We start from the raw sequence: 26,632 nt of genomic DNA, 5'->3' as shown, positions 1-26,632 counted from the left end.
ACAAGGCACCCAGAGGCAGCCTCCAGCCTCCCAAGTCCATTGTTCGTTCTTGTTTGTCTTGTGTAAGTATTTTTATTTCTTTTCATGCTTATTGGAATTTTATTATCAGCTCATATAAATGCAATAAAATGTTGATATATGGATCCTTTGTACTTACCCGCACCCCGCACCCCGCACCACAATTGAAAACTCTTTTGCAACGTTTTTGCTTTGAAATATTTTCAGTTTTTATTTGTATTCTTCATTATTATTTCATGCAAACACTTTCCTGCCACTGCCACTGCAATCTGCAACTATTATCAATAATACATTTATTGTTGTTAAGTTTTGTGTGTGTTATTATTGCTATTATTATTTACTGGCTAATGGTAGTTACTCCCCCTTCTGCATTCCGCTTAGCCTACGTTCCATTCAATGCATAATCATCGTAATTGTTCTAGAAAAAAAATACAATCAAATTTGACCATTGCTTTCAAATAGTTTTGCTCAGTGATGCTTGCACTTGCCGTCTCTTAATTCTGTTGAGTTTTATACATGCAGGGGCCAGGGGGCAGGGGGGGGGGGGCCTTAGTTGTATTTTTACTATCCTTAAAGGGGTATCCTCCAAGTATCAATGCTCAAATTTCATTTAAACAAACAAATCCAACAGCTATTCGTAACAAGTTCATCGCCGCTGATAGCCTGAACTCAGGCCATACAAATTTCCATAAATCAACAATTTGTGTACGTGTAGGTGTTGCTCTGTGTCTGTCTGTGTGTGTGTTATTTTTTTTTTTTTTTTTTTTTTTTTTTTTTTTTTTTTTTTTTTTTTTTTTTTTTTTTTTTTTTTTTTTTTTTTTTTTTTTTTTTTTTTTTTTTTTTTTTTTTTTTTTTTTTTTTTTTTTTTTTTTTTTTTTTTTTTTTTTTTTTTGTATTCTGTGTTTCTGTCTGTGTGTGTGTGTGTTTTTTGCACATTTACCAATTAGCTATAATTAATAAGCGTTTTCTTTGGAAGAACCCAACTTAGGAGCATTGTTGCATTGCCTCTGAATGTTGAACAGTTTCCATCCATCGTATTATTATTATCCCTAGTCTATGCTTAAGTACACTAAGTCTTAGGTTTAGGGGAAAAAAAACACCACCATCACTCACACCAACACACACACTCGGGGTTAGCTACAATATTTTGTAAGTTTTTTGCTTGTTTGAAAAGTATAAAAAACCTTTGAGCTGAAATTTGTAGTTGTTTCTAGTTGGTAGTTTGGTGAGCTGTTTGGCAAACGCTTGGTGCCCAATGCCGAGCGAGGTACACATAATCCGAGCTTAGATGCTACACAAAATATTCATTCATATCATATATGGAATTTTGTATAAAGTATTTGCAGTTCGCCAAATATTATGCATGCATTCAACAATTATTTGTCACATGGAAACAGTTGAGAGGACGGCCATTGAAAACAGGGACCCAAATTCCCAAAAGTGTGCCTCGACACCGGCCAACGGACACTGACGTGGACGATGCCCATTCGAATGCGCCACACACTCACTGATCCTGACTCTGATTGAGAGCAAGGGGCATGGCTCCAAGCAGTTTGGAGCAGTCTCGAAACGAAGGCCAACCCGCTGTTCATTACTCGCTGGTCCATGGGGCACATTCGAGAGGGCATCGAGGGCTTTGGCTGGCTCGAGGCTTTCGGTCCGTGCTTCAAAACTCTACTTCTAGATTATTACACATATGTAGATATATTGTATGCTTAGCCACATGGTACTTCAGCTGCGTCGTCGTCTGCAGATTACTTCTAGTAATGTGCTCTACATACCCTGATTCTTCGCACTTCCTTCCACTTGCTATGCACTCTTCTTACATTCTACATTCTACATTCCACATACATACATGTATGTATGGTAGCTGTAGTAACATATACATATGTGTATGTTGTTGCTTTCCTCTTTTGTGGAGAATGGATCTGAGTATCTGTCGGGCTTTGGTATACGGGCGTACTAGGTACGCCGCTGCTTAACTTACTTAATGAATACTCTCTCTAGACTACACTTAATGTTTTAAATGCGCTTACATCTTTCACTATCGATAGTCCACCTAAGACGATTATTTCCTATGCAGCTGTTAGCAGGGATCGCGCATCGAGGATCAGCGTCTCCAGCGCTCTTCGTTTTGATTTGTGGGGCTCATTTGATGTGGTTTGTCTGCTCGTGTGTGTGTGTGTGGATGGGCAAGTCGGTGTTGGAAGTCAGTTCTCGATTGTTTACAATCAATTTGGAATACTATCGATGCATTTATCGATCAAGAGATCGATCAAACTTACCGATAGACTGGACAGAAAGTATATGTGATATATAGATATAATTTGAGTTACCGTCACCATGCTTGACCACCCAAAACCCAGTCGATGGCTTATCGATAACTTACGGCAGCTATCGGGCCTTGACCTGCTTCATTCGCGTGTGTGGGTTGTGTGTGTGTCTGTGCGTGGGGCCGCTGATCTCAAGGCCCTGCTTGCCACTTAAACCTAAACTGCCTTATACTGCTTGCCCTTATCCTAAATGTATCGATACCAAGTATCGATTAATCGAAACGCGCTTGCCTTTAACGATATGGAATTTCTTCTCTACATTTTCTTAACTACTCAACTTGGGCTGGTGGGTGGGGGGAGGGGGGGCCTGGAAGGGGTTTGGGGCGGCTAAACGAGCAGCTCGCGCTGCGGCTCGTGATATGTGATTAGGTATCGATAGGAATTGGCGTACAAAAAAGCACATAAAAGCGAATTTTCGGGTCCACTCTAAGCCGAACGTTTGTGCGTAACTTAGTGGGCTACTGTGTGAGAGGGGAAATCCTTTGGGTGTTTGCTAAACCTAATTGTTTTCTTACTTAAAATTGTACCTAGCCTACAGCTCGTAATGCTCTCAAACGACTCCAGTATTCGTGTGGCGCTTATGTGTGTCTGTACTTATGCCTAAGTTGCATACTTTTATGTACAGTTCCATGTACACGAGACTCGTGCATTGCCTAATTGAGTGGCGTGTATCGATCCATTGCTTACATTTGGCACTCCATTCCCCACAACAACTACTACTTACACCTGGCTACACCTTCGATTACAGTGCGGTTCTTGTTCAGTTCCGCTTCATTTTGTTTCCTGTTTCCGCTGTTCCGCTTAGTCCTGTTTCCGCTTTCTTTGTATTGCTAATTTTGTTGCTGTTGTGTTTGGCGCTGCTGCTCGTGTCCTGCTCGCCGTTTTCAATCATCCCATATGCATGATCTTCTTGAAGGCCTTGCGAAACTCTGGATTGAATATCGTATAGATCACCGGATTGACGAAGCTGTTGATGTAGCCCAGCCAGGTGGTCATCATGTAGGCTGTGAGGCCCGGTCGGCAGTCTTTATTGAATTTGGCGCACATGGCGTCCATGATGTTGCACGTGAAGAATGGCAGCCAGCAGAACAGGAACACACCTGAGATGGTCCCCAGGAGTAAGCGGAGAGCGGAGAGGGAAAAGCACACAAATATAGCAGTTGGCTGGCATTGTGGCCTTCCACTTGTTAGCCATTTTTGAACTTACCCAAAACGATGGCCAATGTTTTTGTGGCCTTGCGTTCCTTTTTGGCCGACGATTTCTCACGTTTCTTTTTCGAGGCCTTGTGCACCTTGTATATCGTGAATCTACACTCCATGGCACGCAAGTGGCACGGATAATGAGCGGCCTCATGGTAAGTTGCATTCGAGGAAGAGGTACAAAGAAGAACGTAGCAAATGTAGAAGGTGAAAGTGGTTAGGCCACTGAGTGGCGGGGGGTCTTGACCATTACCAACACTTAAAGCTGAACTAATAACAGTAATTAGGTACGAACGGACGGACGAACGGACGGACGGACGAACGGACGGGCCGTTACTCACCTTGACGCCTGCGAGTTTTTCTTATCCTTGCGCGAGGACGTTTTCGATGTGGTCGACAGCGTTGAGTCGTTGCGTGCCAAAGTCATGGCCTCCTGCACACCATAGCGGACAAAGGACAATGGCTTCATGGCGACGCTGCAAAACAACGGCAAACGTCAGGCAATGCTTGCAAAGTGTTGTAAAGTGGAGAAGAGAGTGTTGGAGAGTGTTGGGGAGAAAACAAAAAGGGCTACGGTCTACGGGCTGCGGTTCGGCTGGGCTCTTAAGTGAGGCGAAATTTGACGAGTATCAAAGTACCTGCTGTGATCGACTGCCACTGACCTGAGTGAGGGCTCGCCGCGCTTCGGTGAATCCTCGGCGGTGTTGCGCCTGCTGCTGACACTCGAGCGCTGCAGTGTCGCTCCGCTGGGCAGGGGGCTGTCTGGGGGCGTGGCGCTGCTTACCGCTGCGGTGACGCCGGCGATGCTGCCGGTGCCTGTGCCGGTGCCGGTGCCGGTGCCCGTGGCCACGCCCACGCCTGCAAGGACATCGTCAACGTTTGAGGCTGCATAACCAGAATCATGATTACCATTCGGATCGGCAACCACCAGCTGTGGCTGTGTGCTGATCTGAGCCACAACGCTGCTGCCACACAAACGCCAAAGCGGAGATTTCCATTCAAAAGTTTCCAACGAATGCAATCCGACCAGGACAATCAATCAATCGATGCCACAGAGAGGCAGGCAGGCAGCAGGCAGGCGATGATGTCGATGGGAGAACGAGAAGATGAAAATTGGGTGGCGCAACGTCAATTAAAGGCAAAGGCAAAGGCGGGGCAGGGCGGGGCAGGGCATAAATTGAGTTTTAATTAAGTGAAGCATTAATTGAATTATTCAGATTTATTTTTCACATCTCCTTTGGCCAGCGCCTTCGTGCTTGTTCGTTGTTTTTTTTTTGTAAGTGCAACCCCCGCGGGGTCATTAATGGTTTCATTTCATCTCCTTATTGGATTAAGGCAGGCCATCAGGATGCTAATTGACTGTGTTTAACGCTCAGGCACAGGCTGGAGATTGAAACGGAAGTGGCACATCGAAGTGGCACGAACTCTAACAGAGTTCCAGATGCATTTTTGGACTGGCATTGGCATTGGCATTGGCATTGCTTCTGCCTTTGGGGGCCTTTGGGGTTACTCACTTGCCCGTCTCCTCGACGACGGTGGCCAGCATAAACTCGGTGGACTTGTCGTTCACAATCACATGACAGTCATCGATGTCCGGCGAGATGGCGTTCTCGTCCTCCTCCTCATTGGAGCCACTGGCCGTGTTCGTGGCCGGCTCGTCCGGCATGATCCTGCTGGCATGGCGACTGCTGTCGAGTGCCGTCTCCGCCAGCCGCCGTGTCTGGGCAATGTTCTCGATGACGCTGCCGCCGGTTAGCTCCGACAGATGAGGCTTACGGGCCGCCCGCTGCTTTCTGGCACGACTACGAAGTGCCTACAAGAGGGAGAGTGGGTTAGTGGGTTCAACTAATCGGGACTGCAGGCTGCAGGCACTCATTCATGAGTATTCCGAGCCGCAAATCCTATTTTGATTGGCCAACAAATGAGGGGAATCAATGCTTTGTTTCTGCCCTCAATAGAATACCTTGAAAATGTTCCAGTAGAGGAACACCATAATGATGCAGGGTATGTAGAAGCTGCTCAGCGATGAGTAGAGTATGAAGTCAGCGTTGTAGAAGGCGCACACATCCGGCTCGCGGTTGGGCGTGTTGTTCAGGCCCAGAACTATCGGCGAGCCGATGGCAGCCGATATTGCCCAGACCAGCAGTATCGTAAGGCAAACGCGGCGACTGTTTTTGTGCTTGGCGTACTTTATTGGCTGCGTCACAGCGATGTATCTGCAACTCGGCAAAGGACACGGATTAGTTGGTCAAAAGGTGTGATGGCCCACGACTGGCCCCGTCTCACCTGTCTATGGAGATGGCAACTAAGTTGAATATCGATGAAGTAGAGCATATCACATCCATGGCTATATAGAAATCACAAACAACGTCAGGCAATGCCCAGGCACCATTTACCTGCAAGAAGGGCAAACGTTGAGTCCACAGGAACAGCAGGAACTTGGCCAGTGGACAGTGTTGCGGAGGAGCTCTGCTCCTCTTTTCTCATTTTGGGGCTGAAATTAGTTTTCGAGTCTATCGCTCCGTGGGCATCTACGGGCCAGGGCAGCAGCCATAAAAGCCTTAACAATAACTCGAAGAATTTCCCAGGCACACAACAAAAAGCAAACACAAAAGGATGGCTGGGGAGGCAAACAAAGTCAATCGCCAGCTGAAAAAACTCAAGCCACAACCTTTACCTTGCGCAGTGATACGCTTCTCGGTCGCCCTTCCCCTTCCCTTTCAAAATATTTGTAAAACTCATCGGAAAGTGAGAGTCAGGCGAAAGCAGCATAGAAATGTGCAGACAATGTGCAGAAATAGCACAAGGCTCGGTCCCATCCGCCATCGTAGCAAGTCGCCGAGTTGTTTGCCTGACAGGAGAACACACGCACACACGCACACACGCACACACATGTTGGTGTAGATACTGACACAGATACGCACACACACACGTCGGGCATTGTCAGGCACATTGCGTATACGCAGCGGCGCACAACGGCTAGAGCTTGCCTGCAGCTGAACTATAATTTATAATGGATTTTTGGGTATTCTCTCTCTGTCTGTGTGAATGTCTGTGTGTGTGTGTGCGCGTCTTTGCTGCTTTTCTTTACATTTTTCCCTGCTTTATTTTCTCCTTCATTTGCTGGCGCCAAAAGTTTTCCGCAAATCGATTAAGCGACAACTAAATGTGCTCCCAAAAATAAATATACCGGCTCCAGGCTCCAGTCCATAAATACATCCATGCCTTAGGTTTGTGGATCCAAAGAGAGAGAGAGAGAGAGAGTAGCATTTGTCGCCTTTATTTATGGCTTAATCATGGCAAGTTTTGCCTGCGAATTGCTTTGGATTCACTCTTTCTCCAGGCATCAGTGTGCCCTGCCCTGCTCCGAGCATTGTGTAAGCGTTTTCCAATTTCCAATTTGCTTTTTTCGTTTCTCAATGCTCAATTGATGTAGGAAAGGCATTTAAAGTCGGCAGCCAGACCCTTCGCTTTTTGTGGGTTACATAAATGTATCTGTTGGCCGCACAGAGAGCCTAAAGATACAACATTGATGGCCGCTGCTCAACACTGGTTGGCCGCTTGTAAGAGAATATTCGCAGCAGAGGCTAAGCTTTCTCGCTTCTAATTGGTTTTCGCAGCACTGAATTTAGTTTCTGTTTCTGTTTCTGTCTCCGTTTCAGTTTCAGTTTCCGCTTTGCTGCTGCACTGCGAACACTCAAATAATTGGTTCTTCTTCTGCAGGCTGTAATCCAACACTGTTTGCTTTCCTGCACAAATAAATCTAGCAATTTGCTCGCATTTTGCCCTGGGTTCTCTTTGGCAAGTAAGTGGAACTGCTTTTAATTAAATTCTTCCATCGAAGGCCGCTGGCAAATGGAGCGACAAAGCTGCGCGCTGCTTGCTTCGTGGCATGCAACTTCCCACGTGAAGCCCTTAAAGTTCTTCAATTGCTAAGCTTGAGCTGCAACTGGCTTTTGTTTAATTATACTTCCATTCAACAAGTTCCAAGTCGCAGGCTGCCCCACTGCTAGCCGTTAATTAGCCGTCATTGCGGATGGCTCCTCTCTCGCTCAGTGGCTGTTTATTTATTTAACCTCTCGCTCTATTTGCCTGCCTGTAGCTTGCAAATTGTATCTGTATCTGTAGCTGTTTCCCTTTACGCCTGTCAATTGCGCATTTTATTTCATTTTATTTCTTTGACTTTTATTTGGGCGGCTGGGCTGGGCGGGCTGCTCCGCCCCTGAGTGCTTTCCGAGTGCGAGACGGCGGATGTAATGAAGCGGAAGCGGAAACGAATTACTTTGCAGCCGTCGCCAGAGCCTTGACCCTGGCTCCTGCCCAGCACTTGCGTGTGTTTTCCATTTTATGCACTTCGCCGGCACAGGCACGTGTCCCAACCCAACCCAACCCAACCCCCCCAACGCACCTCCTCAATCACTGTAGCTTCAGCTCTCTAGCCGCTTCTCGGCTTCTTTCCGCTTTGGCCATTAAAACTTTGACAGCCTCGGGCGTGGTTTAGTTACTTGGCAAACGTTTTACATGTAGGTGTGGATCTCTCATCTTTTTGTTGATTTTTGTGGCATATTTTGGTCGTGTGTTGGGCTGTGCTCCCCACACATTGGCAAGTCAATTAGGAGCACTTGAGTTGTCCTCGCTGCCCTTCAGCCCTGAAGGGTTCTGGGACTGTGACTGTTTTTGGCTTGGCCTAGGCCAAAACGCGTGCCAGCCATTAAAAGCTTTTTCAAATTAATTATAAAACCAAAAGTAGAACCAGCGAGAGGGTAATTCTGCCCCAAAGCAACCCCTGGCCAAAAACCCTTTTCGGCTGTCCGTTCCCCGTTCCCCGCTCCTTCACGAACTTTTGCCGCACGCTGAACCTTTAACTTCAAACAGATTTTTGATACTTCAGTGGGCAACCGCAGGGGGGTAGCCAGTGGAGCATGCGTAACAAATTGTGCACATTATGCGGTGCAGAAAATAGTTATCAATGCCCCCCCACCTGATTTGGGTTGGACACTTCCTCCAGCCGCTGCCCATCTCTGGGACGTGCTGGCAGCATTCATTCTTTGTGCTGCGCTTTTGCTCCATTTTGCAGCCTAACTCCTAACTCCTCGCAGCAGCTTCTGGCAGCTCCTGGCGCTGCATCTACTGTCTGCCGTTTTCATGGCGAATTTTCATAATTTGGCGACTGCTTAGCATAAAAATGTCACAGCAGCTGCATAAATGTGGAGCCATCCCCAGCTGATTATACTCCCAGTCTGGGCCTTTATGATGCATGTGTCCACGTGTCCATGTGTCTTGCTTGCCTACTTTTATGGCTGTCGTAAAAAAGTTTACTCAGCAGGCAAATAATTTGTTTATGCTGCCAAATGCTGCACTCGGGCACTCCACTGCTCCAAGCGGATAAGGCCAGCACTTAATGGCTTAATGCTTCAATTTCAATTTGCAGTTACAGGACACTGCCCCACTGGAGCGTTGGGGATTGCTGCATCACTTGGTTGCAGCAAATTTCGCTCAGTGCAGTAATAAAGTTAACGTTACCTTGGCTGCTGCCATCGAGTCAAAGCCAACAACAGGCAGCGACCATTAAACGAGTTTCGCATACATTTTCTTAGCACAGACAAAGTTAATTGAACTGCCACACAGCCACACCAAGTGACTGCCACTTGATGCTGCTCCTGTTGCTGCTGCTCCCCTGATGCCTGCGCAGAGGCAAATTAATTGACTTATTTATTAAGTTTATTGTCTGCCCGGGCTCCTGCGCCTGTCGCCTGTCGCCTGTTTGTCGTAACAATTTTAGCGTTTTCCTGCGCCATTTTGAATGGCGCTCGGACGCTGCCTTATGTACAAATTTATGTATACATATCTTATATGTATGTACCCAAGGGCTGCTCTGATTTTGCTCGTTGCCTTCAGCAAATTAGTTGCCATTAGCGTCAAGGGAAATTTTATTTTCTAATACATTTACAGCCTCTGCCACTGCCTTTGTCTCTTTGTATGTGTGTACCGTGTGGGAGTGTTGGTAAACCCCGAAAAAAAAAAAAATACTGCGGAAGTGCGCGCTTGGAGCTCGCATGCGTGCCGGAGATGAGATTGAGATGGCAGCTGGCAGCTGGCCTGGACCAGGGGGGGGTGCAATATTTTTGATAGCAGCCATTTAGCCCTTAAACCCAAGTATGCCCCTTAACCCTCTGCAAGCCGCACCCTTAACCCTCTGGCAGCTGAAAACTTTTTGTTGGCCAATTTCATGCTGTTGGATTATTTATTTGAATTGATGTGCGGCCTGCGGTTCTCAGCCCTGACAGGGATTTATGCACAGCACACACACACAGAGAGAGAGAGAGAGAGCTGCGACTGTAGTACCAGAGTAACGGACCTCCAAGCACTCGGCCCAAGAGTTCGCTTGAACGAATTCTGCACGCAGGCTGCCACACCCCTTGCAAGCGTTTTGCTGAGTTGGCTCCCAGAAATGGCGATCAGCAGCAGCAGCATCGAGGACACAGTCCAGCCTTTGAAGCCACGCCCAAGCAGCACTTAAGCGGAGGCATTTGCCTGCGCAAACCTTTTAAATGGCCATTAAAATTAAAAAACTTTACGCCCCGCCACTCGGTTTGGGTTTTTGTAGCCCTGCGGGGCATTTAGCATCATCAGCAGCAGGTCCTTCCTCCATCCTCAGTGCTGAGTCCTGAGTCCTGAGCCCTCTTATGCCGTGCCTGCTGCTGGCAAAAACTCTTTTTATTGCCTGCCACATGGCAACAGTTTTTGTGTAGTTTGGCAGCCACCTAAGACCTGAAGGTGCAACTCTGCTCCTGCTCCTGCTCCTGCAGCTTGTGCCCCACTTGTTTTGCAGTTGTTTTGCAGCTGCAGAGTGATAAATGAAATGCTTTTGCCATTCAGTTTTCTGACACCTTCCAGCACACAGCACAGAGCACTCGAGCTGCTGCTCCTCCCCGATTATCGTAGCTCGTAGCTCGTACACCCAAGCGCCAATCATCAAAATCGTGCATGATAAAAGTGGTACAGTGGGGCCTCCTGAGCGGTGGCCTGTCACTGGCAGCCAACACGCAAAATATGATTATTTTCAGTTGGGCGTCGCTGGCTGTCCCTTGTCCCCTGTCCCCTGTCCCTTGGCCCATTTTCTATCGTTATTTTTGGTTCGTTTTTTGCTCTGCTTCAAATGCTGATTAAGTACCGTTATCGCTGGCTCATATCCTTTGCGTATTTCCAGCATAAAAAGGGGACTGCCAGTGGCAGTTGGGGCAGCTTTCCTCCCATTGACAGTTTCCCATTTTCAGCGCCAGCAAAATTCAAGTGCTTCATGCGGGTGTTTGTGAGTGTTTTTTTTTTCTTTCTTTCTTTTTTGTCCACAAACTGCGAGTGTGTGTGTGTGTGTGTGTGTGTGTGTGTGTGTGTATTAATCATATTATTTATATTTATTTTTTGGCATTGAATTGATGACAAGTTTTAATGGCAAAAGGGTGTGCCTGAGTGCCTCGCTTAACTCGCTCGAAGATCAAAAATAACTTTTCATATGCAACTGCCACAGTTGGAGCTTCTGTGTCTGCCACACTCCCGCGCCCGCTTCCCGCAGTCTTGATGAGATTAGAGCAATGAACACGAATGATGCTGAGCTACTTTGACTTGTCCCTCCGGGACTTTGTGTACCACACTGCGTATGAGTAGCATGTATGTCGCGTATGTGGCATGCCACGCCCATTGCGCGCCTGTGTCATAAGCAATCATTTTGCCATTGTTGGCCAGGGCTCGCTGCTGTGGCAGCTGGGAGGCTGTTCTGCGCACATTTTTATGCGTTAAGTGCTGGGGAGCGGAGAGTCCTGCCAATGCTCCTCACCTTTTGGTCTTAGCCCTGCCCCAGCCAGTCTGCCAGTCTGCCAGTGTGCCCCCCCCCCACTTGCTCGCATTGTTGTGCTGTTGTTGCCGCAAATCCTCTTAACTAAATCAATTTTCATTTGTGTCTATAGCTATGTCTGTGGCTGTACCTACAGCTGTTTCCGTGTGCGTTTCCTCTGCTGCCTTTGTGCCTGGCAAAATGCCAACAGACTTTCGGCCGCAAGCTAAGGAATCTTTTGGGGATTTTGCTCTGCTTTCGCTGCCTTTCTAGAGAGTTTCAGTTCAGTCCTCAAATGATTTCCACACAGCCAATGCTGCAGCTGACAAGCGTTGCCTGGCTCAAGAGTGTGCTGCATGTGTGTGTGTGTGTGCTGCATGTGTGTGTGTGTGCTGCATGTGTGTGTGTGTAATTAACACCTGACACTGGCACAGGCATGCAAGAGCGGGGTGGCCGTTGCCTGCACGTGGAGCAGCTCGCATTTGATGCTTTTAATGACAAGTTAATTTGCTCTCCCCCTCGCTTATCATACTCATGTGTGTGTGTGTGTGTGTGTGTGTGTGTGTGTGTCATTTGAATAGCTCTCCAGCCATGTGCTTGCCTGCCATTTAGAAGGTCAACAAGAGGCGCCGCAACAGGCAGTTGCTCAGCCGCAACCACAAACCGTTGAAAGGAGGCAAGCTGCAGCTCCAATTTCAGCTCAGAGTCCTGTCGCCTCCTCGCTCATATAAGTATATAAGAAACGAGTTGCTGCTGCTGCTTCCACTGACAAGTTGCCACATTTGTTATTGCCAAATTACACAGTGACAGGAGACACTGCGCAGTGCTGTCCTCATCGCAGCGCCTGTCTCTGGCAGTTTGTTAATTTCACTTGACTTTCGAGCGTTTTAATTGCGTCTGTCCGCTGCTGTCGCTTGCACTTGCAATTGCAAAATTGTTATAAATAAACACACACAATTAATTGTGGCAGCAGCAGCAACTTGCAACCAATTAAGGCGGCCATCAGGCAATGCTGCTGCAATGCTGGGATCATAGAGAATGACAGACATACAGTGGGTCCAGTGGCTGCTCAAGAATGCCATCCCCCCCCCCCCCACAGGACTTGGACTTTCCTTGCCCATACGATGCCCTCCCTTGGACTCTCACATTGATTTATATGCAGGCAGCGCCCAAAAATTGAATGTTATTGCTTGAATGGCCGCCAATTTAGTAAAAAGCCACGCCCCCGCACCCCCCTCCGCCCCCCGCCGCGGGCAGCGCCTAACAGGACTCATGTCCGGCCTCTCCTGACTCTGGCCTCCAGCTCCTGCTCGGTTATTTATGAGCCTGTTTATTTATTATACGAGCCAACACTCGATCAAATGAAGCGCAAATGGCTGGCAATTTTGCATTTTGATTTCGCTGGGGGGGGGGGGGGGAGACTGTTGACTTACCAGAAAGTAAACGGCAAATGGCATCACAACCACGGCGACCAGCAGATCGGCAATGGCCAGAGAAACTATAAAATAATTCGTGACTGTTTGCAGCGAGCGCTCGCGGCAGACGGACAGGATGACCAGGATGTTGCCGAAGAGGGTCAGGATGGGAAACAGTATCAAGATGAGCGCCCAATAGTTGTGGTCCACTGCAAAGAGGACAGCAAATGGGAATTAGTTGAGGGACTTTCCCCGCTGCTCTGAGCTGTGTGTTTCGACTCACCAATTCTCAGCTCGCCGCAGGACTCGCCAGAGGTGAGATTCAGCGTTGTCTCGTTGCTGCAGTTCAGCCGGTAGGTGTCCAGGAACAGCCCGGTGAGATTCTGTTCGAGCAGGATGCTGCCGGCACCGCTGCCGCTGCCGCTGCTGCTGGGTGTTGTTGTTGCTGCGGCAACTGCGGATGTTATTGTTGTGCCCGAAACCGTGCTGCCATTGTAGTTGGGGAAATAGTCGTTAAAGTTCTCCAGGAGCAGCATGAACGAGCTGCCACCACCACCACCTCCACCTCCACCTCCTGCTGTTGCCACTGCTCCTCCTCCACCGTTCGTGCGATTCCTCAGCGTCGCCTTGGCCAATGTGGCCGTTCGCTGCAGCAGCTCGACATCCCCGAAGCCGCCCAACAGACCATAATCCGTTTCGGCATCGGCCACATTGTCCAGGGCCGCCTCCTCCCCGCTGTCGATCAGTGCAATGTCCAGTGCTTCCTCCCCGGCCCCCGTGCCGGCCTCCCCGACGCCACCCAGCTGCTGTTCCACAAAGTTGCGCAGCGCATAGAGGCCGTCACCGGGCGCCTCCGCCTCCGTCTCCGCCTCCGCCGCGTCCACCAAGCTGGAGTTGGCCCGACCGGGCAGTGTGCCATTCAGCGTCTCGCCCAGATCGAGGCTCAGCCAACCCAGGGTATCGTTGGTGCTCGAGGTGGCTGTGTCCGTGCCCAAACCCAATTTCGCTGTCGTGGAAATGGACATGGACGTTGCGGTTGCAGTGGCATTCTCGGCACTGGCCGAGGAGCTCAGCAGCCAGTCGCTGATGTCGTCGATTAGGGCGTAGCCGGCATCTGCATCTGCCTCTGCCTCTGCCTCCGCTGCCGTTTGCGTCTCGTCCTCATACAGCGGCAGTTGGTAACCAGCCGTTGACGTCGGGATGGCTCCGTTCCCGACGGCACCCTCCCCCAGTCCTACATCGCTGCGGTTCCCATCCGCCGAACGGTTCAGCAGATGGTTCATCAACGCTCTCCCGGTGCCCGTTGTGGTTGTTGCTGTTGTTGCCGTTGCATTGACTCGGCTAGCGGCCATTTTTGTCACGTTTGCCTCTTTACGCCTCCGCCACTGACTGCCTGTCAGGGACCCGAGACCTTTAGTGGGGCGGAGGCGTGGCTAGAGCCACAAGCTGCAACTGCAACGCCAGCGGCATTTTCACTTTAACTGGAAAGAGCGAAAGAGAGAGAAAGAGAAAGAGCAAAAGATGAGAATTGTGTTGTATAGTCGAATTATTTAAATAACTAAATGCCTTGCTTTGGTTTTGGTCCAGCTTTTAATCAGGTCCAGCGCTAAATTTGGGATCAGCAGGTAGACACTTGCATCTAACGGTGCTTTTGCATGCGCAGACAACAACAAAGACACAAAGCCCGAAAACGTTTCTTGCTTCTCTGCCGCTGCGGCGGCTCTCTCTGCACAGACCGAAGTCAAACGAAGCTTTTGCGCTGTGCTTGCGCCGACTGCGCTGCTCGTGATCTTTTTCTATACACAGAGAGAGAGAGAGAAAGAGGAAGAAAGAGCGAGAGCATATGCTGGCATATGCTGCGGGTTCTTCGCTCTTGCTTGCTTGCTTTACTGCATATATTTGATGATCAGCCATTTATGGGAGAGCCTCTCCCCTCTGTTCACTCTCTGCACAGCAAATAATTCCCCACCGCACCCCGCACAACCGTGTAGTTTGTTGCTCCTAGTGCCAAATGCAATTACCCACCCCCAGTCCCGTGCCATTTGCCACGCCCTCCACTGTTCTACTGCCGCATGTTTAATTAACTCTTTAATCAATTTATTGCCAATTATTCGACAAAAAGGCGACTGGCGCGCAAATGGTGTAACTTAATTAAATTAGCAAAAGGTTTTTGTGTGTGTCTCTCGCCTTGCCGTTGCTGCTCCATCTCCCTGTTGCTTACTCTCTCCCTCTCTCCCCTGTGCTCTCTTCTTACCACTCTCTCTCTCTCACTCTCTGCTGTCTCTGATTTGCTGCTCTCTCTTTGCCTTTTTGCACGTTTTCAAATTTCCGCTTTTGTATTTGCCAATTGACGCTGATTAAAGCCGGCCCCATAATTAAAAGATGGCTCGTTGCTGCCTAATGAGACTAAAGTGCCGGCAAGGAGGGGAGGGGCATGGGCTCGAACAACCTGAGGTAAGCGAAGGCAGATGCTGCCCAGTGGCTTTTGTGAGCGGCACTCAACTTTCAATGGGTCAAAATTAAACCGAATCTACGTCTAACCACGCTCATTCCGTGAGCTGTTCCCAATCTGCATCCTAGGGATTCTCGCGCACTAATCAAATTGTTGGCACACAACCAAGACCAAGGCAAAGGAAGTGTCGCAATGCTGCAGAGTCCCCCACTCTCCTGGCGAAAGAGAGGAACTAACCGAACCTCCACCACTTGGCACTCAACTCCAAGTCGAGTAATTAATCTCACTTTCGCCTGAGCCCAACCAACACGCAATCCATAAAGCGGAATCAGAGTTGAGTTCCCTCTCCTTGGCGCTCCTCAGTTCTTCCTTGAGTTTACTTGTGCTGAGATGGAAGTTGCTTGGAGGGAAAGGACATTGATGAATGCATTTTCATGTCAATTTTTGGTGGCACGTGGGGTGGGGCACATTGCCTAATCACTTGACCCCACTCAACCTTGAAGCGTTTAATATATGATGTGGTCGCTGCTGCGGCTGCGGCTGCGGCTGTGGCTGCAATCCAATCCGAGAGCAATCCAAACCAATGTCGTGGCTCATTAACAACGTCCGGACAATGGGAAGGCATCTCCTCTACCCCCCAGCGCCCTTCCGCACTCCTGCAGAGCACCGCATGGCACTCAATAAATCAGCAAGTGTAATTATTTCCAACGCCATCGTCGAGTCGCTCGCGTGCGACAGTCGACAGTCGACAAGGGCGAGGGCGAGGGCGAGGGCGAGGTCCTGCGGTGTGCGGTAGCAAAGTGAAGCGAAAGTTTGTCAGCAACCATTTTTGCTGTCGTGCCCCAGCCGGGGTGGCAAGGTCAACGCACATGGGGCTGGGGTTGTGGCTGGGATTGAGATTCGAATTGGAGTGGCTGCAGGAGAAACTTTCCTTCCTTCCGGTTCGCTCATTTTATTCACAATTATTTTTGTAATTTTTGCTCTGTGAAAGTTTTTGCGCATTGGTTGGGGAGTCGACACGTAGGTCAGGTCAAGGGGCGCCGCTTCCGATGGGCACAATTGCAGTCCGGGACATCCGATCACGTGGCCAGCGCTCAGAACTGTGACCCCAGTGTGGAGTGCTGCCGAGAGATAAGCAAATTGGTTTCACATTCTGCAAGCGGAAGACAGGGGACACGGGAAGCATGTTGCCCCCGAGGGCGGAAGGAATCACGACACCAAAAACCTATCCATGTGTCCCATGTGTTCTGCCTGCCTGCGGCCTGGAACAGATGCTGCCGCCTGCCCAGGATAACAGCATTTCATGGCTAACCCCCCACTCGCTCTGCCCGCGGCAAGTGCTTGTTAACTAGCTATGCGGCGGCTACACTGTCCGAAACTTTAAACATTTGACACCACTCTCAACGAACACGCAGGAGACACAGTCCCAGTCACACTCGGAGGGGCAGAGGCAGCCACAGCCACCGCTTCATGGCAAGTTTTTGCGACAGTTGTGCGACATCAGCATGACATTTGATTAATTCCATTAGTGCCAGTCTCAGAGCCAGACTCAGAGGAATGGGCGAACGATTGGGGGGAGGTAGGACCAGAGCTAAGGCTGTGACAGCAGGGCGCATGAGTAATGTCACGTATACGCAGCGTTGACTGGCTGCCAAACTATATTCTGAAGCAACTACGAGCAGAGAAAACAGAGTGTAAGTTGTGCCCAACGAATGCCATTTATTTATGATCATTTATTGTGCACCTTGTGTGGAGCATGTGGAGGATCCTGCCACATGCTGGCCGCTTGCCGATCAATTTGTTTGGTATTCGGTTTCAGGATTCTGCTGACTGATTTCCTGTGGTTGCCAGCTTTAAGCGCTGGCTTTGGGGTTGGGCAGGTTGACAAAAGGGGAAGCGCGACTAGATATATTTTTGTATATGGGACAAGAACCGCTTATCGCTTCAAGTCTACTCAAGCGTCAACAGAGCGATTCATTCGAGAATTTCTTATGCTTCAATGAACCAGAAGTGTCGTCGTTGTCGTTGTCGTTGTCGTTGTCGTTGTCCACAGCTACAGGGAGAGCCAGAGCCACAGGGACTTCCACTTCCACTGTGCCATGTCGTTCGCATCGTTGCTATATTTATACCTACTCCTCGGATATATCTGGCATATCCAGTGGATATTTGCAGAGGTGTATGTGTGTGTGTGTGTGTGTGTGTGCAAGTCATCTGCAGCCCCTCCCTCCCATTCCTATTATCATCATTTACACAGCCTGGCCAATGGTTGCCCCTTTTTTAATATTTTCTCTTGTGTGTTTTTTTATGCCAACGCATTGGGTTTTGCCTGCTCCTACTCCTCCCCTGGCCGTTATTTCTTTTCTTTTATGCTCAGCTTTCTCTTTTTCTGCTTTTTTTTTGTGTGCCTGTCTAATGGAAAATTATTGAAAAGAAAAGCCAAATTGCACGCTCAATTTTCTGCGCTGTGTTGGGGGTTGGGTGGACTTTTTGTCATGTCCTGTTCTTTTCTTTGCTTTCCAATGAATTTCTTTTCTGCTGCAGAGAGAGTAAAGTGAGTCCAAATTGACGGAAAGGAGTGGTTCAGACTAAAAATAAGAACCCAACAGTTGATGGAAGTCACCGCCCAGACAGCCAGACTGTCGAAACACTCGACAGCCAAAAGGAAGAGATTACCAAGTCTTTATTGGATTATAATTCGTACGGGAAAAGGCCTCAAAGTGGCCAAGGGCCGTTGAGATGGATAAAGGGAGAGAGACAGAGAGAGGAAGAGGAGTGTCAGTTGGAAGATTGACAAATGTGATTCACTCAGCGCTGAAGCTGAAACATATTGTGCGGGGCAGCAGCTGTTAACAGCCCAGAACAGAATGCACTTCCGCTGCCGTTCCAGTTTGATGCTCTGTTAGCGCGCCCGTCTACAGCGCTGTTAGCGCGTCCGTCTACAGCGCTGTTAGCGCGCCCGTCTACAGCGCTGTTGGCGCTCTACGACAACGCACTGTTAGCTCGCTCTTACGATCCACACGATCCACTTACAGCCACAAGCAGCACCCGGCACGCAAACACAAATTAACGGCACTCATTTTTCCACTGCCATTCCGACTTAAAGTTTAATATTCAATTATTGAACATTTGCAGGTTGGACAACGGAGCAGCAAGAGCAGAAGGTCAACTTGACTGACTTTAAAGCTGCCTTCGGGCAGGTCGGCCAGCCGCTTTAAGCTCATGATTTATTCAAGCAAAACGTTTTTGCATCACAAAAGGGTGCAAAGCAGAACAGAGCTCCATGGGCCGCTGACCACGGACCGAAAAAGAGCAACAAAGTGCCGCACTGGGGCAGAAGGCTCCGACTTCCCCTCTGGCAGGCGGCTGGAACAGAATTATGCAGCAGCGCACAAAGAAAGTGGCAGAAACGAGCGACGCGAAAGAAAGAGAACATAAAATGAGCAGCGAACGGGGTAAAATTGCCAAACAAAGGCCCGCTCACAATTGACGCGGGCCGAGCAAAGGGGATAGGGGGCCCAGAGACTCCAGGCCGGACCGGGGCTGGGTCTACACTTTACATATATTACAGCAGCCCCAGCCACCGCCTACACACACAGCGAATGGCATTGGGACTTTCAGTACGCTCTCGGCTCGCTCTTATGTTCAGCATTTCGCTCAGTGTGGCCTGGCCATCCTGCAGGACGCTGCGGCACTCGAACAAAAGGCGGAATATCTTTCATTAACTAATTAGCTTACTTTTCCCATTTGGCAGCGGGACCGGGGTACCTGCGGGACCTGGAGACTCTCCGTCCAATCTGTGTTTGGTTTTGCTTTTGTCTAGTTGCTGCCACAGCTCCCACTCCCACACCCACTCCCACACCCACTCCCACACCCACACCCTGTGCTGGCAACGTTCAGGGCTTTGAAAGGATAACGTGTAAGACAGTGGATGCCATAAAATACAACTACTTTCGGCTCCAGCTGCTGCTCCTTTTGCAGCAGCACTGCTTTGCCATCTCTTCGGAGTGCTCTTCCTGCTCCTCCTTCGCCCTGCAGCAGTCCCTGTCCAAGGGGTACGCTCAAGAAGCGACACCTTTAAGGGCATATTCCAAGTGCATCCCAGTGCCAGTCATGGATATCTGTTAGATCTGCTAATTATAGCTGATAACCCTCTAACTTTTGGGGTATCCTTTGGTCGCAATTATAACTATTTATTATCCTTTGCTCGCTCACTCGCTTCTCCCTTTGTTATTTCACGCTTTTGAATTCTTTAGGGGCATGCTGAAGCTAAATTTGTTCAGCATCCTTCATCATCGTCCACAGTCCATCCGTCCGTCCGTCCGTCCGTCTGTCCGTCTGTCCTGCTGCGTGTCCGTCCAGCCAGTGGTGCCAGCATCTGGCATACACGCCGCATACACCGGGCCCCCGCCATCGTTGCTGCCTCGTTGCCATACACTTTGATTAAAGTGAGAATAAATGAGGGTCCTAGGCAACTGCTGTTCGGTGCTGCACACACCCCACAGCCCCACAGCCCCACAGCCCTTTCCCTCTTCCTTTTCTTGCTCTTTGTTTTGCTGCTGCTCCACCGCGGGGAAACTTCATTAGACCTAAAGCGCTGCCAGTGCCAGTTCCCGTGTATTGGCTACAATTAAATAGACCAATATGACGGCCAGCAGCAGCACGAGGAGGAGCAACACCAGCGCTGGGACGCATATTCATTTGAATACGGGCCACAATCGAGCGACTCCCTCCGTCAGGCACAAATTAGTCAAAGCAACTGCCGGCTGAACACTGAAATTGCCGATGGGACAGCCGAAAGCAGTTTCAGTACCAGTAGCAGAAGGCTGCCCACAGATAACTGGCAGAGGCCTGCCCGGCAGCAGCCGCAGGGCAATCGAAGCGGAACAAGATTGAGAACTGCGAAAAGGCTGCTCCGTTCTGTGCTGTTCTGTGGCCAACGTATTGCCTCGAGTACAGCGCATGGGCCAAAATACAATGGCCAATAAATTGGCGGGTCCGCCTTGCTCATCAAATGTATGGTAACACTCCACGTCGTCCCCCACATTTAATTCAATAATATGCAGCGGCAACTCGTTTGTCTTTTGATGTGTTCGCGTGTGTGTGGCACGTACTGGCAGACAGGAAACGTGCAACAGTCGGCAACAGGAGCCGCACGCACACGCACACCGACACGGAGAAGACAGAACGCCTGGCATCAGCTGCATTGGCAACAGCTTCCTGGGATTTTGTGGCATGCCCCCACCCATCCACACACACACTCTCCCTCTCTCTCTCTCTCTCTCTCTCTCTCTCTCTCGGTGTGTCTGCCTTTCATTTTCATGCTCCAGTTGACGGAGAAGGCTTTCAATTTCTTATTTCCTCGCCTGTTCTCATGTCTCTCAATGTCGCTCCAGCCTCTACCTCTCTCGCTCTCTCGCTCTGCTGGTTCCTGAATCAATAATTTCATTTCCTGCCTGTGACAGAAACGAGGCTGCAGGGTATGTGCTAGTCGGCTTGAACTCCGCCTAAATGCTGCTTTTCCCACAATAACTTCATTTTGGCGGCAACTTTTGAATCTGGCAATGTAAATATGTAAACTATCGCAGAGAGGAATGGGCAGAAACCGCAACTAAATTGAATGCAATTAATTAACGTTCTGGATCGAGTGTGCGCCAAAAAAAAAGGCGCCGCGCTGGCAGCAGCACTTAAATACATTCTATGTACACATTTACATACATAATTACATATTCTCCGTACATGGCCAGTGGGCAGCGTTGAACGTGCAAATGAGTTGCCAGTTCAATGAAGATACAACTAGAAGCAGACCGCAAAATACTTTTCGTCTGGTTATTATTAGGCTGGCTGGCAGTGGCAGAGCGAGGCACGAGACATGAGGGTAGGCTCTAGGGTGGACCCAAACTAGTTTTCGCAGCATACAATTCACTGGCGCTGGCCAAATTGAAAGGAAAAAGCCAACAAAAAGTTGAATCGTTAAAAAGAAACTTTTACAAAGGGCATTAAAAATTAAAAATTACAAAAAAAAAAACAAAAAAAAAAGCAAAAGCGGTGAAGCCCCTAAAGAGCGACGAAGAAGACGAAGAGGCAAGTGTGCCAACAGGCAGGCTGGTCAAAGCAACAACCAAAAAAGAATATAATATAATATATATTTGAGCCCACACCCCTCCCCCACACGAAGCTTAATAATTCTCTTCTTTTACCTTTGCGGTTCGGGTCCACTTTTATTTCATTTCATTTACATTTACATTTATTTATTTTTATATATTTATTCTTTTCGGCTTGTGGTTTCTTTTTGTTGTTGTTGTATTTTCAACAGCACAAAATGTTCATAATTGGCTTGGCCTGTGCAGGGGCGGAAGGACCTTGCCATAAATTGCTTGGCATATTATCGTTGCGGGAACATCTCTACCTCTGGCTCTGCTTCCACCTCTGTCGCTGCCAAAGTCGCTGCCTCTGCTCTCTGTCTTCCAGCGTCTCTCCCACTCTCTCTCTCTCTCTCTCTCGAACTCAGAATTGATTACAGTTCATTTCATTTTGGCTTTGTTTATTTCCCTCAGCTCTCTTTTCATTTGCCGGCCCTGCACACGGGCCAACCCGCACCCCGCACCCGCTCTCCCTTTCAGACTTCAGCCTTCAGCCCGCAGCAGCAGCAGCAGCATTGATATGGCCAGCGATTTTTCCATTTCAATATTTATTTGTGTGAGTTATTATTATTATTATTGCCGCGAAGCGAAGTCCTTCGTCCATCGTTCATGGTCCGAGCGTACTCAAAAATTAATTTCGCGCTTTTTTTTCCTCTGCCCTTCCTCTGCCCCTTCCCAGCTTTGTACGGAGCGTGGCGAGGGGCTGAGAATTTTGGATGCTGTTCAAGTACTCGTATTGCTGTGTTGCACAATTCCATTGAAATACAACAATTGTGTAGCAATTCTTAAGGATTTTTAGTACTACTTCGCGCTGGTAGCCACTGCAAGAAGCTTCCTAATAGAACAAATGTACGGGAGCTAGCAGCTCGAAGCCATCGTATTTATTATATGCGATGGTTCTACGGTGAATTTATAATGAATTTGCATACGCAAAGTGAAGCTGCAACGCCCACAGGCAGCACACAACTGGAAATCTCTACTCTTGCCACATTTCCGAGTGGCGGAATGTACATACATATGTTATAAGCCATTCTACGTTTTGTCTGCTCTGCTCTGTTCTGTTCTGTTCATTAGCATTATGAGGCATATCCATCCATCCGTGTTTATCTTCAATTATGTGCGTGCTACCCACTTGATCTGCTTGGCAAACGGACTGAATCGCATGGCCAAATGTCGGTGCATATTTTGGCCAAAAGTGTGCAAAACATTTCCCAGGCCGCAGCGGCACAGAAAGGAACAAAAATGCAATTAGAGATTTTTGTGCAAATTTCATTTCGTCGAGTGGGAAAAGTGTGCAAAGTGCGGAAAGTGCGGAAAGCTCTGCAAAATGAAAATGAACACCCCAGCTTCACAGCTCTGTGTGTACGAGAATTATTTGTATGAAAAACCACCTACCAAAACCGCTCCCAACCATATGGAGCCACCGAATTTAATTGAAGTTTGTTGCTGTCGGATTTGGTAATACTTTGTTGTTGTTGTGGTTTCGTTCTGGTATTGCTTTTGCGATTGTGCGCATTAAATAGAATAAGCAGCGGCGATAATTGCATAAGTTTGATTAGTTGCTCAAGCTGATTTAATAATGCAGAAGCCACCACAGCACAGATCCACAGCGAGCCAATTAACGCAGCCTAAATATTTGATATCGGATAACATGCTCGACTCACCCTCTCCCTCTCTCTGTCTCTTGTTTATTGAATCGAAAGTAAACGGAATTGAGCTGTGAATTAATAAGGCATCAGCTAATTGATATCTCTACTGGCGGCACAGAGGCAAGAAGTTCAAATGGGTGGAAAATAGACTGCATTAATCATGGGTATCATATATCATTGGTAAGTTGATTGCTGCGTGCTTACAACTATATTTAAATACATCGACAAATGCGTGATCGCACTGCCATCCCTAGCTTAGGTACGAGCAAACGTACAAGGTGGTGTGTGCGCTCAGTTTCGGCTCTTATGCACGCTCAAACGGCAAAGTCTGCAGCTATATTTGCAGAGAGCGCACGCAAAGAGAGCGCGTGGCTATAAAACACCACCTTGAAAAATGGGTACGTGCATGTTTGCTATCTCGCTTTTACGCACGCGAACGAGCAACTGACTTACGCTCTCAGCGTCGCCGGCTACCTGCTGACGCTAGAGACAAACGCACGCAAAGCTCACTGAGCGCGCGCCTGAGTTACGCTCTCAGCGTCGCCGCCTAACTGCACTTTGCTTCGCTGGCTGCCTGCGAGCAGCGCAAGTGCGTGCATGCATACACACATCTGCACATAAGTACATGTTTATGCATGCAATTCTGGACGATCAGCACAGTTAGCATTAACAGGCATCTGCTTGCATAATTGGCTTGTACTCTGTGTGTACTCCCCCTCACCATCACTGACACTTGAAATTCATACTCCCCCTCCCCCCACCAGTCCGTTTTTCAATTCACCCGAAAGTCCACCCCACCCTGCCGCTTTCAGCGCCACCTTTCAGCCTGATGCTACCTTTTTCTAACCAAAAAGTACAGTCAACATTTGGAAGTTTATGCGACTCAGCGGCTCATTTAACACCGAAGACGATTTAATCCCGACCTCTGCCACTGCCACTGCCGCTCGCTTCCTTCCTCCAGTGGCAACTGATTAGTAGTAGATTGTTGTTGTAATTAATAGCTGGGCTGGGCTGGGGGGGGCATTCCTTATCGTTCAACGCCCACCGCCCATCGCATTAGAGCTGGTTGCCTGGCAGCGGGGTTGCCGGAGAGCGTCGTAACAGAAATCTGTCATAAATGGCAGACCAGAACAGAACCGACCGGGGAAATGCAAATCACAATGAACCTTTTTTTCTTCTCCTCTTTTTTTTTTTGTTGGTCTTGCTTGTTCTTTTTCTTGTTCTTTTGATTTCCCTCCTCTCTTTCGGTTGTTATCCCCCCACCACTCACTTTCCTTTTTGGGATCTACTCTTTGTCGATGTCGTTTTTCTCGTTGTCGATGTCGGTGCTGGTGAGGCCACAAATATGCGCATAATTAATTTGCCGGCAGCTTTTTTTCTTGCTGTTTCTGTCTCTGTTTCTGCTTCTGCTTCGAGGCTTTGCTGAGTAGATTAAATGGCATTTTGTCAAAGTGTATTCCGTATTTTAATTAACCCCCCAAAAGGGAAGAGCCTCCGCGCTCCCACTTCCATCCAGCCATTAATTCGCTGCCCGCCCATCCATTCATTCGACAACCAACCCAGAAGGATGCTCAAGTCTCTTGAATACTTAAGTTGTTTTCTTACCGAATCCTATTGTCCGCGGTCGGCACTCAGTATCGATGCCTCCTCCTGTTGTCAATGCCAAAGTATTCAGTCTGCAAGGAGAGACAGAGCGATGCAGAGATGGAGAGATGGAGAGGGTGAGCAACAAGCAAGTGGAATTCTTCAGGCAGTCATCATACAAATTGCAAAAGACATCCGACAGGATGATGCTCCCACAGGATGTGCTCGAAGCTCAACTTGTTCTTAGATTTTATGGTCATGCGTTGCATGCAACACCACCACTTCTCCTCCTCTCTCCTTCTGGCTGGCTTCATTTTCTATGCCCCAGCATGTTGTACATGCATCCTGTACATCCTGCATGTGTCCTGCGTATTTATGCATGTCATATTCGCCGACTTTTTGTCGCTTTTTAAATATTTGATGCAGCAGCAGCCCCGGCCATAAATTAAGCGATCCAATGGCAGCATTTAAATTCCGTTGCCGTACTCTGCCCCGCCCAGGAGGCTGATCCGCGGCTAACAAGTCCGATCCCTCAGCTCTTTTTGTTTGGTTCTCGGCCATTGCCTAATCGAAACATAATCCCCATGGATCCTCCTCTTTGGCTGCACCTTTGAGTTGGTAAAACCAAAAATTCCCTTTACGGAGGAGAGAACTTCCCCTTCGCCGAGCCTCCTAAAAGGTTTCCAAGATAAAAGCCAGCCCACTCATGGAAACCTTTTGATTTATGCATTATTTTTCAGCATTGGATTATAATGCCAAATGAAATCAAATTAGGTTAACTTCATTCACAATTCGTTGGGGAGGGCAGCGTGGAGTGCAAGTGAAACTTTCGAGGAGGACACTCTCAAAACTCTCGGCTATTTGTGTAAGATGGATATTTATAGCGAACTCTCTTTCTCTCTCTCTCTCTCTGCTATTTCTGTGTGTGCCCCAAAAACTTGAGCCCTATATCATGTGGCTGTCATTGAGAGAGAGAGAGAGAGAGAGTAAGGGAGAGAGGGAAATTGGCAGGAAATAGAAGCCACTTCTCAGCTTGCTCTCTCGTGTGTTGCTTGGTCCTTGTGCCCGAAGTGCGAATTTCGCGTAAATAAATTTAATATCTGACGCAATCTGCCACGAAAAACAAAGCCCTGCACACATACACAACAAAAAATGGGCAAAAAACTCTCTGTCTGTGAGAGCGAACGAACGCCATAACTGGAGTCGCGGAACGTAAACGAATTTGTAACTCGATGATGTAGGCATCGCGTCTCACTTTGTGTGTCGTTTCCCAATTTCATTATGCAAAAATCCACGACCAACGACCAACCTTGCCAACAGAATGAAAATATGCGGGGCTGGCACACCGAATGGAACGGATAACAACTGGTGCATATTTATCACAGATTTTCCATTTCGCAAGTAAACGTTTCGTTTCGTTTCGTGTTGGATTTGATGATGAAAGTGTTGATGACGGGCCATCGAGGATTGTGTCAAAATTTTACGAGGCTGAGCGGAGCTTTTGGTTTGCTTCTCTTTTGCCACAATCCTTTGAGTGGCTCCTTGTGCGGATGGCAGATCCTCAGCTCATGTGGCTCTGCTTGGTTGCTTCGTTCTCTGTGATAAAAATAGGTAGAATTCCCCCACAGACCCAGCACACCGAATGCCATTCCTCTTGGCTGGTTTTCTATGCGCTTTATCGCTGAAACTTTACCAAGTTCCAGGCTGGTCAACTGTACACTCCCTGTCGTCTGTGCCTGTCCTCGTGCCAGTGGCTCTTGTAGAACATTTTTATTGCCTATATATTTATCTGTCCAGACTGTGCACCGCTACACCCAACGCTCGCTGTTGCTGCTGCTGTTTGACTTCATTTCTTTCGACTGTGGAGGTTTTTATGACACTTTTGCGTTGCGCTGCTTTGGCTGCAAATATGCAAATGTCGAGCCACCGACTACAGCTCCTCCTTTCAGCATGGCAAAAAACGAAACACGAACAGCCTCCCAAATAAATTTATATGAAAAATGGCCATGT

At 48.5% G+C, this 26,632-nt stretch overlaps 2 protein-coding genes across 10 annotated transcripts; both read right to left on the bottom strand.

Moving 5' to 3' along the window:
• Positions 1-1,180: 1,180 nt before the first annotated feature.
• LOC117581189 (dopamine D2-like receptor) lies at positions 1,181-24,909 on the bottom strand. 9 transcript variants are annotated; one of them, XM_034268146.1, is made up of 11 exons: positions 24,902-24,909; positions 13,081-13,368; positions 12,816-13,006; positions 5,838-5,947; positions 5,515-5,767; positions 5,066-5,364; positions 4,461-4,516; positions 4,386-4,409; positions 4,190-4,353; positions 3,893-4,027; positions 3,559-3,659 (listed from the first exon to the last, which is right to left on the bottom strand). In XM_034268146.1, exons 2-10 carry the CDS (start codon positions 13,331-13,333, stop codon positions 3,914-3,916), a joined length of 1,464 nt encoding a protein of 487 aa, XP_034124037.1. In that variant the 5' UTR covers positions 13,334-13,368; positions 24,902-24,909; the 3' UTR covers positions 3,559-3,659; positions 3,893-3,913. The 9 variants fall into 9 exon arrangements, with proteins under 9 accessions (XP_034124031.1, XP_034124032.1, XP_034124039.1 ...); XM_034268147.1 differs by having other exon boundaries at positions 4,461-4,513; XM_034268140.1 differs by adding an exon at positions 1,181-3,451 and having other exon boundaries at positions 4,190-4,516.
• On the bottom strand, positions 13,339-24,682 carry LOC117580903 (dopamine D2-like receptor; the record flags this gene model as incomplete). The annotated part of the gene is made up of 3 exons (XM_034267664.1): positions 24,644-24,682; positions 13,375-14,278; positions 13,339-13,340 (listed from the first exon to the last, which is right to left on the bottom strand). Coding segments are annotated over exons 2-3 (777 nt in total), but the record flags the coding sequence as incomplete, so codon positions are not given.
• Positions 24,910-26,632: the final 1,723 nt, after the last annotated feature.

Source organism: Drosophila guanche, unplaced genomic scaffold (assembly GCF_900245975.1).
Source record: "Drosophila guanche unplaced genomic scaffold, DGUA_6, whole genome shotgun sequence".
NCBI lineage: Eukaryota > Metazoa > Arthropoda > Insecta > Diptera > Drosophilidae > Drosophila > Drosophila guanche.
The sequence above is the reverse complement of the archived record's forward strand: the minus strand, read 5'-3'. Positions and strand labels throughout refer to the sequence as shown.

Coding starts and splice junctions, on each gene's coding strand:
- LOC117581189 (XM_034268140.1), bottom strand. CDS start 13,333: ATGCTGCTCCTGGAGAACTTTAACGACTATTTCCCCAACTACAATGGC. Junction 5,768..5,837: donor GTTGCCATCTCCATAGACAG/GTGAGACGGGGC, acceptor GCCGAGTTGCAG/ATACATCGCTGTGACGCAGC. Junction 5,365..5,514: donor TCTACTGGAACATTTTCAAG/GTATTCTATTGA, acceptor TCCCTCTTGTAG/GCACTTCGTAGTCGTGCCAG.